Source organism: Scyliorhinus torazame, chromosome 3, assembly GCF_047496885.1.
Source record: "Scyliorhinus torazame isolate Kashiwa2021f chromosome 3, sScyTor2.1, whole genome shotgun sequence".
Lineage (NCBI taxonomy): Eukaryota > Metazoa > Chordata > Chondrichthyes > Carcharhiniformes > Scyliorhinidae > Scyliorhinus > Scyliorhinus torazame.
In genome coordinates this window covers 21,223,830-21,242,158 of record NC_092709.1, presented here as the reverse complement: position 1 = coordinate 21,242,158, position 18,329 = coordinate 21,223,830, and the positions used below count along the sequence as shown (strand labels likewise).

The following is an 18,329-nucleotide window of genomic DNA, read 5'->3' as shown; positions in this document are numbered from 1 at the left end:
GAGCCAATGCATCTCTATCAGAGTTCCTTTCCTACCCATCACTGCCAGTCCCAAAGTTCTCTCAATAATCTACTCTTGGATCCTCCATCTCCTGAGCTATATTTTAGAGGTTTCGGGGTTATGGGGAGAAGGCAGGATAATGGGGATGAGATAATATCAGCCATGATTGAATGGCGGAGCAGACTTGATGGGCCGAGTGGCCTAATTCTGCTCCCATGTCTTATGGTCTTACATGCTGCCCATCAGACATAGGATTAATGTACACTTGTACACCACTAACATCCAGCTCTACCTTTCCACACTCTGCACTCTCAAGCCATTCATTAACTCTCCCATTATCAGGTTGCATGTCCAAGACCCAGTATTGCATGAGCCTTGACTGTCTCCAGTTAAACAAATTGCTCCATAACAGACTTGCGTACCACTGGTTATTTTACATTCCCTGCCATTGTCTTAAGCTAAGCTGGACTGCAGCCGTGGCATCCTGTTCAATGCTGAGCTGAGCTCCAACTTCATCCCAAAGATAGCCTATTCCACCTCAGTAACAACGCCTGCCTCCAAAGGAACACAGGGCCTAGGAGTAGGAGTAGGCCTTTGGCCTTTTGAGCGTGTTCCACCATTCGATAAGATCATGGCTGATAAGGTTGTGGTTTCAGCTGCACCTTCCTGCCTGATCCCCATAAAGCTTGGCTCCCTTGTCTGTCACAAATGTGTCTAACTCTGTCTTGAATAAATCCAATGGCCCAACCACACTGCTTTCTTGGAAAGGGAATTCCACAGAACAGCGACCCTCTGAGAGAATAAGAAATTCTCCATCGCCATAAAATAATCTCATATGAAAACAGGCATTGCTATTCCTTAACCACTTTAAGCTGTCAATCAAACTGGTCATTTAACAGGTATCCCACTGATAACATGGTTGTAAAATCGGTCATGCAACACAAATCCTATAATGTTCGCCGATAATAGACAGAGTGAAATATCAAGCACTGATCTTTTTCTAAACTCTGCACTTTTCTAAAATTTAAAGCCCAGCAGTGTTAAATACCTTGACTGCAATGGGGGTTCAAACTAGATTTGTCAGTTCTTTGACAGCTTGATAGTTCTTTGACAGTGCCAATGAGTTTATGCATTTCTTATACACAATTATGTTTACTTTCAACAATCCCAAAGGGTGCCTTACTTCTCAAAAACAGTGCATTACCTACCCATAAAGTTGCCTCACCTCTGCCAACGTTTTCCTGTTACTCTAACCAAAGGGGTGTCTAACCTCTCCAAAGCTGTACCATGTTCTACCTGGTCTAATCTTTACCTGCCAAGTATCACACCCCTGGCCTACCAAAATTACACTTCAGAGGAGGCAGCCGATGATTTACAAGGCCAACCGCTTCTGTAAACCGCGAACCCCGGACTGACTCCATTCACGTCTCTGCGGAAATAGGAAGCGTTGTGTTCCTAGGCAAGATTTAGGATTTTCTGTCATTTTCGCCACGAGGGAGAACCTTTCCATTATGATGAAAATGTGGGCCCTTGTTTTTAAATCCATCCATGGCCTAATCACTCTTAATCTCTGGGCTTTCTCCAGCACTACAATTCCCCTGTTCCAAACTGTCCATCCCTCTCATTCGGGTCTTATGGGTCTCCCTTCTCCAGTTCACTATTCACTCACTTAGGTCAAATTCCCCAGAATTAATGTCAATCCACCTGTCTTTAAAAGCCCTCCTTCAAATCAACGGGCTGGATTCTCTGCCGGAGGGGTGCTCCGTTTTGCCGGCAGCCCGGGGGTTTCCCGACAGCGTGGGGCAGCCCACAATGGGAAACCCCATTGAGCAGCCGGCGTAAAAGGGCATCCCGCCGGCGGGGTGAAACGGAAATGTGACGCGGTGGGACAGAGAATCCAGCCCAACATCTTTCACCAAGCTCAAAGTCGCCTCTCAAAAATCTCCTACTCTGGCTTTACATCAGTTTTTGTTACATCTCTGAAATACCTTGCAACATTTAACTATATGAACAGGTGCTATGGAAATGCAATTTCTTGTCAACAGTCAGTTTCGTAACATAGACATTCTACAGAGATGCTGGAAACCTCATTACAATACCGGTTTAGATGCAGCCCTGGCAGTGCATATTTAGAATTGTTCCGGTATAAAATGTTTTCCAATTATGGTGCATTAAACCAAACCTTTAGGTTGTCATATTAACACACATCTGCTACAAAGGCTTCTTCTCACTAGAGTGAGACAATGGGAAACACAATGGCTGATGCACCGTCCCATGTGCATATCGGATTTATAGTACAGGATCAGCGGAATATCTTACGATTTAGAAGAATGAATGTGTTACATAATCCTGATGGTGCAGCCAGTAGACTATTTGGATCCAGGAAGGTGGCAGGTTCAATCTCTGGCCTGTACTGAATGGTAAGGGCAGCACGGTAGCATAGTGGTTAGCACAGTTGCTTCACAGCTCCAGGGTCCCAGGTTCGATTCCTGGCTTGGGTCACTGTCTGTGTGGAGTCTGCACGTTCTCGCCGTGTGTGCGTGGGTTTCCTCCGGGTGCTCCGGTTTCCTCCCACAGCCCAAAGATGTGCAGGTTAGGTGGATTGGCCATGCTAAATTGCCCTTGGTGTCCAAAAAAGGTTAGGTGGGGTTACTGGGTTACGGGGATAGAGTGATGGTGTGGGCTTGGGTAGGGTGCTCTTTCCAAGAGCCGGTGCAGACTCGATGGGCCGAATGGCCTCATTCTGCACTGTAAATTCTATGTATTGGCAAGAGTGGAGTTCGGGCACTATAACCGGCTTCATTACTAGAATTAAGTTCAGCGGAAATCCTCCATAGTCAAATAGCACAGCAGCATTCACCATCACGGCCTATAGATGAACAAGAGTACTGTGGAATTAAACCTTGAAGGAGATGACAGGAAGAAACAAAAATATATTGATCAAATTAAAAATAGTTGTAGCTGCGGACCTCTGCCAGCAGAGGCCCCCATAGCACAACATAAAATTTATAATTTCAAATCATCTTCTCTAATTTCTGGCTTCTGATAATCAACACTCAATAATGATACAATTAGGAGGATTACGGTAAAGTGGATAGGTTAAACTGTTTGCACGACAGACAAAGTAGAAACCAGATATCAAAGAGCAAACACTTAGGTTTTACGTAGTTTTTCTAAACGGGCCTGCTCTAAAATGCCACCTGAGTAGCTTTGCCTCATATAATGGCTGGCACAGAGGGCCACAGGGTCTCTTTTTTGTGATGCAAAACTCTGACTCTAACAGCTACTGACTCAATAAGTTGTGTCAAGTTAGCAGGATCTCCAGGCGGCACAGTGGAGCAGTGGTTAGCACTGCTGCCTCACGGCACCGAGGTTCGATCCTGTGTCCGGGTCACTGTCCTGGTGGAGTTTGCACATTCTCCCCGTGTCTACGTGGGTCTCGCCCCCACAATCCAAAGCTGTGCAGGATAGGTGGATTGGCCACGCTCAATTGGAAAACAAAATAATCGGATACTCTAAATTAAAAAAATAAGATAGTTCTTAAAATTAAGACTCCAGATCGAGCACACTTTATCTGTAAATCGGAAAAATGAACACATCCACTGCACCTCTTTTTAAACTTCACTGACCTTGAGCACAGGAAGCTTAGTTGTTTGTCTGAACTGTTTACCTTGCAGTTTTTGTGGTGAACATGTCAAAAATAAACTTATTACAGGTACTCTGTATATATTATTTAGTGACCATCTTACTTTTATAGCCATGCTATTTACTTTAGACTAAAGCTAGTCGTAGGCTATTGTAATTTATGTTTATATTATGTGTGAAAACCATAAATATCTGAAATCCGTAATGCACTTGGCACCAAGGGTTTTGGATCAGGGTAACCTGACCTATAATCATAGAATTTACAGTGCAGGAGGAGGCTATTCGGCCCATCGAGTCTGCACCGGCTCTTGGAAAGAGCACCCTACCCAAGGTCAACACCTCCACTCTATCCCCATAACCCAGCAACCCCGCCCAACACTAAGGGCAATTTTGGACACTAAGGGCAATTTATCATGACCAGTCCACCTAACCTGCATATCTTTGGACTGTGGGAGGAAACCGGAGCACCCGGAGGAAACCCACGCACACACGGGGACGATATGCAGACTCCGCACAGACAGTGACCCAAGCCGGAATCGAACCTGGGACCCTGGAGCTGTGAAGCAATTGTGCTATCCACAATGCTACCGTGCTACCATATCATATAGAGGATTGTTCCTGGCTTCAAAAAAAATTGAATGCTACTGAAGCAACAACAAAACAAAACACATTGAATATTGCAATGTTCCAGTGCAGTGAGTGCTTTCCGCATTAGTGGGAAATTGCTCTGCTCTGACAGATTAGCAAAACACAACCCCTTAATAAGAAACTACAGATTGACTAATTACTGTGAGACCAAATGGAGATCAGAAACGGCAATTTCAAGGTGTGGTGCCTAATTGAATCACAGAAGATTAGTGCACAGAAGGAGGCCATTTGGCCCATCAAATCTGCACGGGCTGTCTCAAAGAGCAATCCAGTGAACCACCCTCACCAGTCCCTTCCCCCTATGTCAGGTACTTATCCAATTTCCTTTTGAAGGCAACTTCTGAATGTTTTCCACCACTCTATCAGGCAGTGCATTCCAAATCCTAACTGCGAATTGTGTGTGTCAATTTTTCCACACGTTACCTCTGGTTCATTTGCCAATCGATTTAAACCTGTTCCCTCAGGTTATCAAACTTTCAGGCAAGCTTTCATTCTCTTTACTAAGTCTTCATAAATTTAAACATGATTATCCTCTTCGTTTTCACTACTCAAAAGGAGAATAATCCCAATTTTTCCATAACAGTAATTCACAGAATACAGTGCAGAAGGACGCCATTCGGCCCATCGGGTCTGCAACAACCCTCTGAAAGAGCAACCCCGCCCTATCCCGGTAACCCCACCTAACCTGTATATATTTGGACACTAAAGGGCAATTTATCGCGGTCAATCCACGTAACCTGCACATCTTTGGATTGTGGAAGGAAACTCACACAGACATGGGGAGAATGTGCAAACTCCACACAGTCAACCAAGGTCGGAATCAAACCTGGGTCCCTGATGCTGTGAGGCAGCAGTGCTAGCCACTGTGCCACCGCCTGTCATCCCTGGAAATATTCTGGTAAATAAATTCTGTGCATATATAGTTAGTTAGTTTGAAGAATACAGTCCAGCATCAGTCCTGAAAGTGGAAATAAAAAGACCAGCTTTTAATAACTATGCCAAAGAACAACTGAGATTTAGTGGCTACATGGTTTCCCTTTTTCATTTGGAACTGATGGGCAGTGATACAGAAGTGTGGAATTTATTGCTGTTAGATTACTGTACTCTAGAGAAGCTACTTACTTCACTTTCATACCCAAGTGACATGGAAATATGTAATTCAATTTTAAAAGAATACTTTTCGGCAAGCTGCAATTGAAATGACCGGAGTCACTACCGGAGTCGCTGAATTAGCATACAAATGCTTACAAAGTTTATTAATGTTAAAGCATCACCTCAGGCTTATCTATAAACTTCTTCTTGCTTAAACGCCCAACGCTGTCTCCAATTTTCTTCAATGATTTCTTCAAGATATCTTCAGCCTGATCCACCAGTATCACCGTGTGTCCTGCCCCAGCAGCTACCTAATCAAAACAGAAACACTGATTAATGCACTAGATAAAGGTAAAGTCGCCATAGTCCCAGATGACCACCGGCTGCTTTCCCCATTGAGGGGGGGAGAGCTGACTGGTGGTGATTTAACCCGAGGATCACCACACCTCAGGTGAAGGGCAAGGTTGAGAAGACGACAGAGCACTGTGTCACTACAGTGACACTGTGACCCAACTTAACAATACTCAAAAGATCCAGAAACTAAAATTATCAGACCATACAGGCTTAACTATGATGCCAGAATTCCTGTAATCAAACACACAGAAAAAAGAAACCCCAGGACATGAGATCTTCCAACTCAGAATATTTGTTATAAACTGGGTCAGGAGGCCAGACTGAACAACTCTAGAGTCAAACAAGGGAGCTTGGTATCGATGCCTTCAATTTTGCAGAGGCAGGTTGCAAAATGTTTTTTTAAAAAGGTGCAATAGAAGTGAAAATGTGGGACCGGATTGTGGCTACCAAGGCAGCTTGGAGGGGGGGTTCAATACAGGCAGTAGGGGGTGGTCCATGAGTGGGGGGGGGGGGGGGGGGTCAGCCATGGAGGGGAGGTGGCAGTCCAGGAAGAGCAGGGGTTGGACCAAGAGATGGTGAGCTCAGTCCAGGAAGGGGAGTGGGTCAGTCCAGGAAGGGGGGGGGGGGGAGTCAGTTGGACCAGAGCCCAGGGGTCGGTCTGGAAAGAGGGAGGGGGCAGTTTGGGGAGGCAGTGGCGCAGTGGTATTGTCACTGGACTAGTAAAACAGAAACCCAGGGTAATGCTCTGGGGACCTGGGTTGGAATCCCACCACTGCAGATGGTGAAATTTGAATTCAGCAAAACTCTGGAATTAAAAGTCTAATGATGGCCATGAAATCGTTGCCGGTTGTTGTAAAATCCCATCTGGTTCACTAATGTCCTTTAGGGAAGGAAATCTGCCTACTTTCCCAGTCTGGCCTATATGTGACTCCAGACCCACAGCAATGTGATTGACTCTTAACTGCCCCCTCAAGAGCAATTAAGAATGGGCAATGAATGCGGGCACAGCCTGCGATGCCCAGAGAATCATAGAAGTTTACAGCATGGAAACAGGCCCTTCGGCCGTCCATGTCTCACAAACACATTTTTTTAAAAGTCTGTGTCGCATCTGGTGGGGGTGTCAGGTTGAAGGTGGGGTGGTTGAGGGTGTCAGGTTGAAGGTGGGGTGGGGGTGGTGGGGTGGGTCCCCTGGGTTTTTCAAATAGTTACTCTGGAGTTAGAATTTTTTTGTTAACTATTTCAGAGTAACCAACAGAACCATCTTAAGTTAGCGATTTAAATCGCTTGTCGGATGGTTCACAGTCCAGCGCAATTGTCCAGAGGAAGTTAGCTCTCCATGGGTAAACCTTTACCTGGGAACCTCCGAGAGAGATTCCCCAGTGCATCGTTAGGATACCTCCCAAATGTGACACTGGGGAATCAGAAAGTTCTGGGCCAACGTCATCTGTGGGTCCTGTTATGGCTGAAGAGTCTGATGTGGGATCAGCATGGGCACCTACAGAACTAGCAGTTCATGTTGTCGGAAAAATACATGAAAACATTAACAAAACAAAATGTATCTTTTCATCATAATAGTTGATTTCAGTTATTACTGATGAAGCTGCTAATTAGCTTCAGACATTATTTTGTGTCAAAATGATAAACAGAGGGGCGGCAGGGTGGCGCAGTGGTTAGCACTGCTGCCTCACGGCGCCGAAGACCCAGGTTCGATCGCGGCCCCGGGTCACTGTCCACGTGGAATTTGCACATTCTCCCTGTGTCTACGTGGGACTCACCCCTACAACCCAAAAGATGTGCAAGGAAGGTGGATTGGCCACGCTAAATTGCCCCTTAATTGGAAAAAATTTACTTTTTAAAAACTCTGCATAAGTTATCGGCAATAGCTTATTACGTGGCAGGCGGAGAATATGGCACGTTGGTGTGCTGGACTGAGGGGTGATTTGAAGTGTTGATATAGTCTATGTGGACAGAGAAAGCAGACAGAGAATGCTGGAACATCTCAGCCGATCTGGCAGAATCTGAGAAAGTGTGATGTTTGTTCCTTCTGCAGAGTTAACATTTCAGATTTGTGACCTTCCATCCGCACTCGATGAAAGATCCTTAATTTGAAATGTAAACTCAATTTCTCTCTCCATAGATACTGTCTGGGCTGCTCAGGATTTTGAGCATTTTCTGCCTTTATCTTTTCTTTCGTGATGTTGATTGAGCAATACATGTTCTGGAGAGCAGACACTAACAGACAAATAAATATCTGATGCATTCATCTGATAGTCGTATGTCCTTCATGGTAATAGAATACTTAATCTATTCAGTTTGGCTATTGATCGGTAATGTTCCCCGGTGCGTAAACCTATATTCGCTCCTCATGGCTTCATTGCCTTCAATCATTTAAAAAATAACTACAAAGTTTATGTTCAAGTAAAGATAAAACATGTTCTATTAACCATGGAAAAAGCAGAATCTTATAGTTCTACTATCTGCTTAGTTCATTGTTAAAACTTGTGTTGGTGGACGGCACAAAGAACAAAGAAAAGTACAGCACAGGAACAGGCCCTTTGGCCCTCCAAGCCCGTGCCGACCATGCTGCCCGACTAAACTACAATCTTCTACACTTCCTGGGTCCGTATCCTTCTATTCCCATCCTATTCATGTATTTGTCAAGATGCCCCTTAAATGTCACTATCGTCCCTGCTTCCACCACCTCCTCCGGTAGCGAGTTCCAGGCACCCACTACCCTCTGTGTAAAAAACCTGCCTCGCACATCTCCTCTAAACCTTGGCACTGGGGATTTAAGTGTTGAGGGGAGCTGAGGGGTTTCCCTTATGAAGAGCGGTTGAGCAGTTTAGGCCGATGCTCTCTCGGGTTTAGAAGAATGAGAGGAGATCTATTTGAGGTAGTACGTAAGATGATAAAAAGGAATTGACAAAGTAGACGTGGAGCGGATGCTTCCTCTTGTGGGGCAATCTAGAACGAGAGGTCATAGTTTTAGGATAAGGGGTAGCAGATTTAAAACAGAGATGAGGAGAAATTACTTCTCTCAAATGGTTGTGAATCTGAGTAATTCACTACGCCAGAGTGTGGTGGATGCTGGGACATTGAGTAAATTTAAGGAGGAGATTGGCAGATTTTTAATTAGCAATGGGAGAACGGGCAGGAAAGTAGAATTGAGGCTGAGAGGAGATGAGCCATGATCGTACTGGATGGCAGAGCGGGCTCGAGGGGCTGCATTGTTGACTCCTGTTCCTGATTCTTATGTTCTTTTGTTGCGTAAAATTTCAGCACCTCCTGTACCCTTTACTCTAATTTGTGTAAAATATCTTGGTTTAATGTACTGTAAATGCTGGGTTGGATGATTTTTGAATGGTTTAATTGCAAGAATATATTGATCCCCAATTATCAAGCTTTTTGCTGAATTAATTAGAATTAAAAGTTGTGTCGTCTATGGAAGGCTGGCAATAGTGCAGTGTTTACCTTTGCTCCATAAAATAATAATCGGGGCTGTGATTTTTTTTCTCTTTGTACCATTCAATTCTGCTGTGACAGCGCATAACCATGACCAGTTTGAACTTTAATCTTATCACAAGTTTGTTTGCATTTTTGAATGTTTGACTGTGTATTTGGTCTTTCTTTCACAATATTTTGGTCTTTATTTCACAATGTTGTGGTGCAGACTGGGTGTTATAGGGGGAAAAAAATAAACTTTGCACATGTACATCTCCTTATCAGTTCTGTTGGTTTGCTTTTTCGTAGCATTGCTTAAGGGAGGAATGACTTGGGAGCGTAAGAATAGTGTCACTGTCTCTAACAAATCGGCATTTTGGTTGCTCTGTTTAATGTCTCACCTCTCAACTACATGGGCAGCTTGGTAGCACAGTGGTTAGCACTGTTGCTTCACAGCTCCAGGGTCCCAGGTTTGATTCCCGGCTTGGGTCACTGTCTGTGTGGAGTCTGCACGTTCTCCCCGTGTCTGCGTGGGATTCCTCCGGGAGCTCCAGTTTTCTCAAACAAATCCCGAAAGACGTGCTGTTAGGTGAATTGGACATTCTGAATTCTCCCTCTGTGTACCCGAAAAGGCACCAGAATGTGGTGACTAGGGGCTTTTCACAGTAACTTCATTGCAGTGTTAATGTAAGCCTACTTGTGACAATAAAGATTATTATTATTAACAAGTGTAATCTCAGATAGTACAGTACTTCTTCAGTACTGCATTAAAGTTTCAGAATATGTTGTGCCTGGAACTCCTGGAGTAGAACTTGAACTCATAATGCTCTGATTCCAAGAGATAGCCATGTAGAATAACATCAACTGAAATATCACAGAAGTCAGAGTTGAGAAAAGACCATTCATTTGCCTCATCGTCCCTGATCCTCCAGCATCTCAACTCGCTCAGCCAAGTACCCAGTTGCATTTTCTACTTCTCGATGATCTCTTGTCACCTGATTTATATCCCTTTCGGCAAAGATTTTAACATTTGTTTTCAATTTGCCCTTGTTGAATTTGACATTTCCCCCAATTGGTCAAACTGACTTCAATGTTTTCCTCTAAGTTCAGCTCAGCCTTAAAGCTTATTATGTGGAGATGCCGGCGTTGGACTGGGGTGAGCACAGCAAGAAGTCTTACAACACCAGGTTAAAGTCCAACAGTTTGTTTTGATGTCACTAGCTTTCGGAGCGCTGCTCCTTCCTCAGGTGAAAGCTTATTGTGTGGGCTATTCTATGGATTTATACATGGAGTATAAACTTCGCTCATCTTTCATTATAAATATCCTACATACATCTCAAATCATTCAATTTTGTTTTATTTGCACCCTTTCCAAAGCACATAATAGGGTGACCAGAGGTAAACATGGGGCGCGATCTAACCATATTGGAACGCAGTCCCGTGACCAGCGCGTTTAGCTGGGCATTTCCTGGCGCACACAGCGCCGAGAAGCATCACGCTATCTATCGGGACTCTGTTTCAATTCCCTGCCGAGGCCGTACTTAGTCCATCCTAGCCGAAAAATGGCATCCCACTCTCTCAACGATGTGACCGCTGAACCCCACCCAAAGCCCCAACTCACCGGGTCCAATCCACGCCACTGATAATGATAGTAAAAATTATGCATGGCTGCTTAAAAAAAAATCCAGCTTTTGAACATCGCTGGTTTTCGGTAAGTCGGATTTCAGACACCACCTTCATCATAAACCTCTTTTCCTTGTGCTATTATAACGACCCCCATTTTTCTCATCAACTAGATTGGTTTAATCTGATTCATCCCCCTTGTCTTTATAATTACCTATTGCTATTCTGTGTTTAAATTATTTCATTTCATTGACCATTTTATATGGGATATCCAGATACTTTTCTATATTTTTCCAATTTCCTTATCTATCACCCGAAGGTTATTTTTGGGTGGTCCACTTATGTTTGTTTCAAATTTGTTCATGGGACGTGGGCATCGCAGGCTGGGCCCAGCATTTATTGCCCATCCTTAATTGCCCTTGAGGGGGCAGTTAAGGGTCAACCACATTGAAGTGGGTCTGGAGTCACGTGTAGGCCAGACGGACCAGGTAAGGATGGCAGCTTTCCTTCCTTAAAAGGACATGAGTGAACCAGATGGGTTTCTTTTTCATGACAATCGACAATGGTTTCATGGTCATCATTAGACTTTTTAAAATTACAGATTTGTTTATTGAATTCAAATTTCACCATCTGCAGTAGCGGGATTTGAACCTGGGTCCACAGGGCATTACCCTAGGTCTCTGATTTACTGGTCCAGTGCAAATGCCACAATGCCACCACCTCCCCCTGCGTGTTTACCAATGTCTTTGTCTTGTTAGCACTCACGTTTCAATTCATATTTCAAACTGATCTGATTTGCTATTTCAAACATAACCTATTAGTAACTGCTTCAGACCGCCCATTTGGTCAGTGTTCTGTTCATTTTGAACACGACTTTGAATGTTACGGGGCGGCACAGTGGCGCAGTGGTTAGCACTGTTACCTCATGGCACCGAGGACCGGGTTCGACCCTGGGTCGCTGTCCGTGTGGAGTTTGCACATTCTCCCAGTGTCTGCGTGGATCTCCCCACCACAACCCAAAGATGTGCAGGTTAGGTGGGTGGCCACGCTAAATTGCCCCTTAATTGGGAAAAAAAAATCTGGTCTTCGTCCATTTTATCTTCATTCCTTTGATCAGGTCTTAATTGCTGCTTACTGTTCCCAGTAAAGATTGCTAATAATGGTTCCATCAATTCCAACTCTTTGCAAACATCAGTAATCTTCTGTCCTTCACATTGACAATTTTATCAGTTCGTAGATAAGTCTCTCACCAAAATGAACAGTTCCTCACATGGTATTTTCCTGCTTCCAATATCAGATTTCTAAATTTCCGAATCATCAGTAAAGCTTTTGCTCTGCTTATTGTTGAACAGAAAATTCTCCCTTTCGTTTTTGATTTACTTATTTTTGTTTCCAAACAAGTGATTGATTCCCTGGGCTCTGAAGTTCGCAAAACTAACTTGATTAAACTGTTATTTTCAAAAAGAAAATAAATTAGGCCATTTGACCCTCAAACAGAATTGTGTGAAGACACCCTCAGAAACCTGGCACGTCTGTCCCAGTGGGATCCTGTGGTAATTATGAGATCAGAGCCTAAGATTTCTGCCATACAACAAAGGTCTCGCTTGGTGTGCATTTTATCTGGAGGTATTGAGTTAATTTGAGCAACTACACACCAGAGATGGGGGGGAAAGGAAGAAAGAGAGTGGTTACAAATCCACGGTAAGCAGGATGCATAGACGATAGGTAGAAATTGACGAACAATTGCGATACAAATCCAAACTCTTCCACTTCCCTAATGGTCGCCTTCTCCGACCTGCACCCAGGCCGAGGATGTTTTGTGAGTTCGGGCTCTCCCTAGTAAGGGGAAGCACTGCCCCTTAAAGGGGCAGTTCATATTCCAGGGAGGTCATGGGAAATCGTATGGTCCCGATCCCGGGACCCCCGTTGGGGCTATAACACTGGTCAAACTTTGCATAACCTTCAGAGCCATCCCAACCATCAGAAACTCAGGTTACAAGCTCTCTCTCTCTTTATCCGCCTCCATCATATGGTCCGATCTCCACCTCACTTACTTCCCTTCAGCTCTGCTCACTCTGCTCTTCCGCCCTGCCTCTGGAGCCCATTCTTTCCAGCTATTATCTCCCTTTAAGTCTCATTCCACCCCTCCTCTGTCCCAATTCTTTTTGCTCTCTTCCACCTCCCCAGGCTCCAGTACTGGCATTATTAATGACAGTGGCTGGTTTAGCACACTCGGCTAAATCGTTGGCTTTTAAAGCAGACCAAGGCAGGCCAGCAGCACGGTTCGATTCCCGTACCAGCCTCCCCGAACAGGCGCCGGAATGTGGCGACTAGGGGCTTTTCACAGTAACTTCATTGAAGCCTACTTGTGACAATAAGCGATTTTCATTTCATATATCAGATAAACGGCGGTATTAAGCTGAGAGTGGGCTAGATCCACAATCCAAGGACATTAAAGAAACACAACATCAACAAAAGACGCAAGTACCGAAATTAGATACAAGGAAGATTGAGATGAAAAAAGAAAACAGAGATTCAACAAAAAAACAAAAACCAATGAAAAGCGAAGGATTTCCAACGAATGAGGTTAAATTCCAGTTTTCAGATTTCTAAGCTTCACAAAACAATCATGTGCAATCACACCAGAAAACACATTACCAAAGTTTAAATAAATACTTCTGAGTTTACAATTTTGATATTTATTCAGTTGTTAACTTTGAACTTATGGGATAACACAAACCTTTACAAAAATAAATTATTGTAGAATAAAGACATATCAAATAGCTGCCCATGCCATTTATAAGGTTGTCGATCAGACCAATCTTATAGTGTGTTGAACCCCTCGCATATTTCTCAACCATTATGTCAAGGAAAGGGAGTTCATTTGACAGCTCTATTTCAAAGGTGAATTTAAGCACAGGATGGAGCCTATTAAGACATGTAAGGAAATTATTACATGCAACTACAGATTGAAATATAGCAAATGTATTATCCACATAATGGAAATATACAAGGGGTAGGTAGTTAGGAGTTATTCCATCAAAAACACGTTTTTCATGAAACCCAACATAGATGTTTGCGAGAGCTGGGCCCAGAGGGGATCCCATGGCAACACCTTTTGGGCTTGGTGTTGTTAAATTGAACTCAACAGTGTGAGTTGTCAAGTTCATAAGTTTAATGAGCACTGATTCACATAATGGTGGCGGGTCTAATAATAATAATCTTTATTAGTGTCACAAGTAGGCTAACATTAACACTGCAATGAAGTTACTGAGAAACTCCTGTAGTCGCCACATTCCGGCGCCTGTTCGGGTACAGTGAGGAAGAATTCAGAACATGCAATTCACCTAACAAGCACGTCTTTCGAGACTTGTGGGAGGAAACCAGAGCAGCCGGAGGAAACCCATTGAGACACGGAGAGAACGTGCAGACTCCACACAGACAGTGAATGTCAAGCTGGGAATCGAACCCGGACGCTGTGAAACGACAGTGTTAAACGAGTGTGCTACCGTGCCGCCCACCTGCATGATCTGGTGCTGCAGCATAAGTATCTATGGCTTCCTTAAGTGGTGTGGAGATGCCAGCACTGGACTGGGCACAGTAAGAAGTCACACAGCATAAGCTATCAGAGCGCTAAACTTGATCAGGTGAAGACTTCACCTGATCAAGGAGCAGCGCTCCGAAAGCTAGTGATTTCAAATCAACCTGGTGGACTTTAACCTGGTGTTGTGAGACTTCTTACTATTCCTTAAGTGGAACATTGGCTTGCAATGTCAAATTCGTCCACGTACACAGCAGCCAATTTAAGATTGGGCTCGGTTGGGCTCGCAATGTGGGGCATTTCTTTGTATTGGAACCTACATATATTAATAAATAGGGTCTCACTCTTTGCAGACAGAAAGAACTTTTACATACATCGCGCCTGTTTCACAGAAACAAAATCAGTGACAGCCATTCGCTGGTTCTTTCCCTGGGGCAATGCCTTAACTAAAAAGGTTGAGTTGCCAGGTGTAAATGTCAAACAATGCTTGACAGTTGTCTGTCATTCACCATCAACTGGTGTAAATGTCAATGTTTGACTGTTGTCTGTCATTCAGCATCAATTGGTGTAAATGTCAAACAATGCTCGACAGTTGTCTGTCATTCACCATCAACTAATGCATTCTCTATGGCAATGCCTCTGCCAATTAAAGCCCACTGGCCAACCAATCAGCAGTCTCTCTCTTCTCATAGGTTTCCCCTTCTGCTGGTATTCATACCAACACTCGGGTTCTGTGCCAACCAAGGTCGAGGGAAAGGGGTTATTGCAGCGGCATGGAGCCGTCACCCGGACCTCGGGCGGCCGGGGGCGGCGGGGTCAGGCCGCCTCACCGACCCGGCCTTTACCTGAGCGATGCCAGCGCCCATGAGGCCGCCGCCGATCACCGTGACGTGCTTGACGGCCAAACTCTTGGCGGAGGACATGGACCGCAGGAAGTGGTGGCTGACAAACGCCATGTCCGCCCGGTTCGGAGCTCAACTTCACCCTCCCCGCCCAGGCTGCTGCTGTCTGGATGAAGTACACTCGCCCTGTCAATCACCGAGCGGGGCGGAACCAGCCGCCCTGTCAATCACCGAGCGGGGCGGAACCCGCCGCCCGGTCAATCACCGAGCGGGGCGGAACCCGCCGCCCGGTCAATCACCGAGCGGGGCGGGGCCAGCCACCTTTCAATCACTGATCGGGGCGGAGCCAGCCAACCTGAATCACTGTCCGGGGCGGGGCCCGCCGCCCTGTCAATCACCGAGCGGGGCGGGGCCAGCCACCCTGTCAATCACTGATCGGGGCGGTGCCAGCCAACCTGAATCACTGTCTGGGGCGGGGCCCGCCGCTCTGTCAATCACTGTCCGGGGCGGAGCCCGTCGCCCTGTCAATCATTGTCCAGGGCGGAGCCAGCCACCTTGTCAATCACTGCCCGGGGCGGGGCCCGCCGCCCTGTCAATCACAGTCCGGGACGGGACCAGCCTCCCTGTCAATCACTGCCCGGGGCGGGGCCAGTCGCCCAGTCAATCACTGTCCGGGGCGGGGCCCGCCGCCCTGTCAATCATTGTCAGGGGCGGGGCCTGCCGCCCTGACAATCATTGTCAGGAGCGGGGCCTGCCGCTCTGTCAATCACTGCAGAGGAGTTCCCGCTTCAGCTTCACTGAGGAAGCTTGCAGGGCTGCTGGTCCTGTCAACAACAACAACTTGCATTTATATCATTTTTACCAAAACTTCCAAAAATCACTCCTCCACTCCTGAGAGTCATGCAAAAAGCCTGAACATATTTAGTCTTTGTGTTGGAGGGTGCAACCATTTCAGAGAGATGTGACGTAAGGTCATTTATAAATTGAAAGGAATGTGCAAGCTTGTACTTTATTCCGAGATTTTTACATTTTCAGTTATGCACTTATTAAATTATCACTGGTAGGAAATTAGAAAGAGTTCACAAGAATGATTCCAAGCACGAGGAACGTTCTATGTAGGTAGGAGAAGTTGGGAGCCTTTTCCTTGGAGAAGAGAAAGTTCATAGAATTTTTTATTTATTTCATAGAATTTACAGTGCAGAAGGAGGCCATTCGGCCCATCGAGTCTACACCGGCTCTTGGAAAGAGCACCCTACCCAAGGTCAACACCTCCACCCTATCCCCATAACCCAGTAACCCCACCCAACACTAAGGGCAATTTTGGACACTAAGGGCAATTTATCATGACCAGTCCACCTAACCTGCACATCTTTGGACTGTGGGAGGAAACCGGAGCACCCGGAGGAAACCCACGCACACACGGGGAGGATGTGCAGACCCCACACAGACAGTGACCCAAGCCGGAATCGAACCTGGGACCCTGGGGCTGTGAAGCAATTGTGCTTTCCACAATGCTACCGTGCTGCCCCTTGAAAGGAGATTTGATAGACATATTAAAAATCATGAGGGGTCTGGACAGAATTGAATGTAGTGTTGATCCCGAGATAAATACCCTCGGGAGTCTTAAACTTCTGGCAGGGTCACTCATGACAGTAAGGTCAGAGGGGAGAAACCAGACAAGGCGCAATCCAAAACAAGTCCTCAGCGGCGGATCAAGCGGAAGATACTCGTTTGGTATCGACGGCAGATGAAGTCAGCAGCAATAGGGAGATCCCCAGTTGTCAAGGTTTCCTTACCACTGGAACCGGACCTACCCTCTGTCAAGGACTGTGTGTCTGCTAATGTGCAACAGCATACCCATGTTAAAAGATGTCGGCTTTGTATCGGCACTCAGGCGGTGGAGCTTGATTCAGTCATCTCGATATCGGAATATTAACAGGAGAGCATTTTGGCAGATTTCTTCACGACTGAACAGCCCTCTTCAGGATCCATGCTGCTCACCCCGCTTGGGGAACGCTAGAAAAGGTGCCCTAAAACAGTCTGTTCCATCCTCAACCCAGCTGCAAAACCACATCCAGCAGCTCATCTACCTGCGGTCAGAAAATCAAAGTTAAACTCAATTTGGGAACTTATGGAGAATGGGCAAAAACAATTGAGCAGAATGGAGAACTGCCCTTGTTGCCCATCTACTCAGGCACTTTAACATTGACATCGCTGCCCTGCACCAGACCCGAAGAGCAGGTTAAGGGAAGCTGAAGGAAGATGGCGGAGGTTACACCTTCTTCAGGAGAGGAAAACCCGAGGACGCATGGAATTGGATTCGCCATCAAGAAAGAATTCATCAACTGACTCTCGGAGCTCCCTGTCGACATCAACGAGCGCCTCATGACCCTCCGCCTACAACTTGCCAAGAATCCTTGATGCCTCTGATGAGTCCAAAGAAGGCTTCTACTCCACCCTGGTCACCATACTCCCCAACATTCCGACAGAAGATAAGATCATTCTCCTTGGGGACTTCAACGCCAGGGTTGGAAAGGATTTGGAAAGGATTTCCAACTCTGAAAAGGAATAATCGGAAAGGATGAGTCGGGAATTACAACTGCAATGGAGGTCTCCTTGTGCGGAACACCAGCTTGTCATCCTGAGCACACTGTTCTGCCAAAAAGACAAGTGCAAGACTTCCTGAAGAGATCCACAGTCAAGGCACTGGCACTTGATCAACATTGTCACCATCCGATCCTGAGACAAAAAGGATGCCCTCATCACCAAAGTGATGATCAGTGTGGATGACTTGGACAGACTACCGGCTCATCCACTCCTCAATCTCCATCAAACCCCACCAGAAGCAGCAGAAAATGAAGAAACAGCTCAGAAGCTGTTGAGTGGCTTCAAGAACCAAGCATGCTAGTGAGCTTACAACAGTGTTTTCGCCCAAATCTCCAAAGTGTCCATTCGAATGGAGTGGAGCAAAGCTGGAAAGAGCTGAAGACAGCCATCAGCTCTGGGCTGTGAACAAACCATCGGCTACAAATCCAGGAAACATCAAAACAGGTTCGACGAGAACAACCACACCATCCAAGGCCTCATCGACGAGAAGAGTGAAGCTCTCCATGCCTCGCAGAACGACATAGCCAGCAAGTTCA

The 18,329-nt window shown here is 45.7% G+C and overlaps 1 protein-coding gene across 1 annotated transcript in view; it reads right to left on the bottom strand.

Moving 5' to 3' along the window:
- Nucleotides 1-15,372, bottom strand: part of hadh (hydroxyacyl-CoA dehydrogenase) — a 40,385-nt gene extending 25,013 nt beyond the window's left edge. The window contains exons 1-2 of the mRNA XM_072495384.1: nt 15,190-15,372; nt 5,568-5,696 (exon numbers count right to left, since the gene is read on the bottom strand). Coding sequence (XP_072351485.1) covers nt 5,568-5,696; nt 15,190-15,300 — 240 coding nt within the window. The 5' untranslated portion in view covers nt 15,301-15,372. The remainder of the gene's footprint in view (nt 1-5,567; nt 5,697-15,189) is intronic.
- Nucleotides 15,373-18,329: the final 2,957 nt, after the last annotated feature.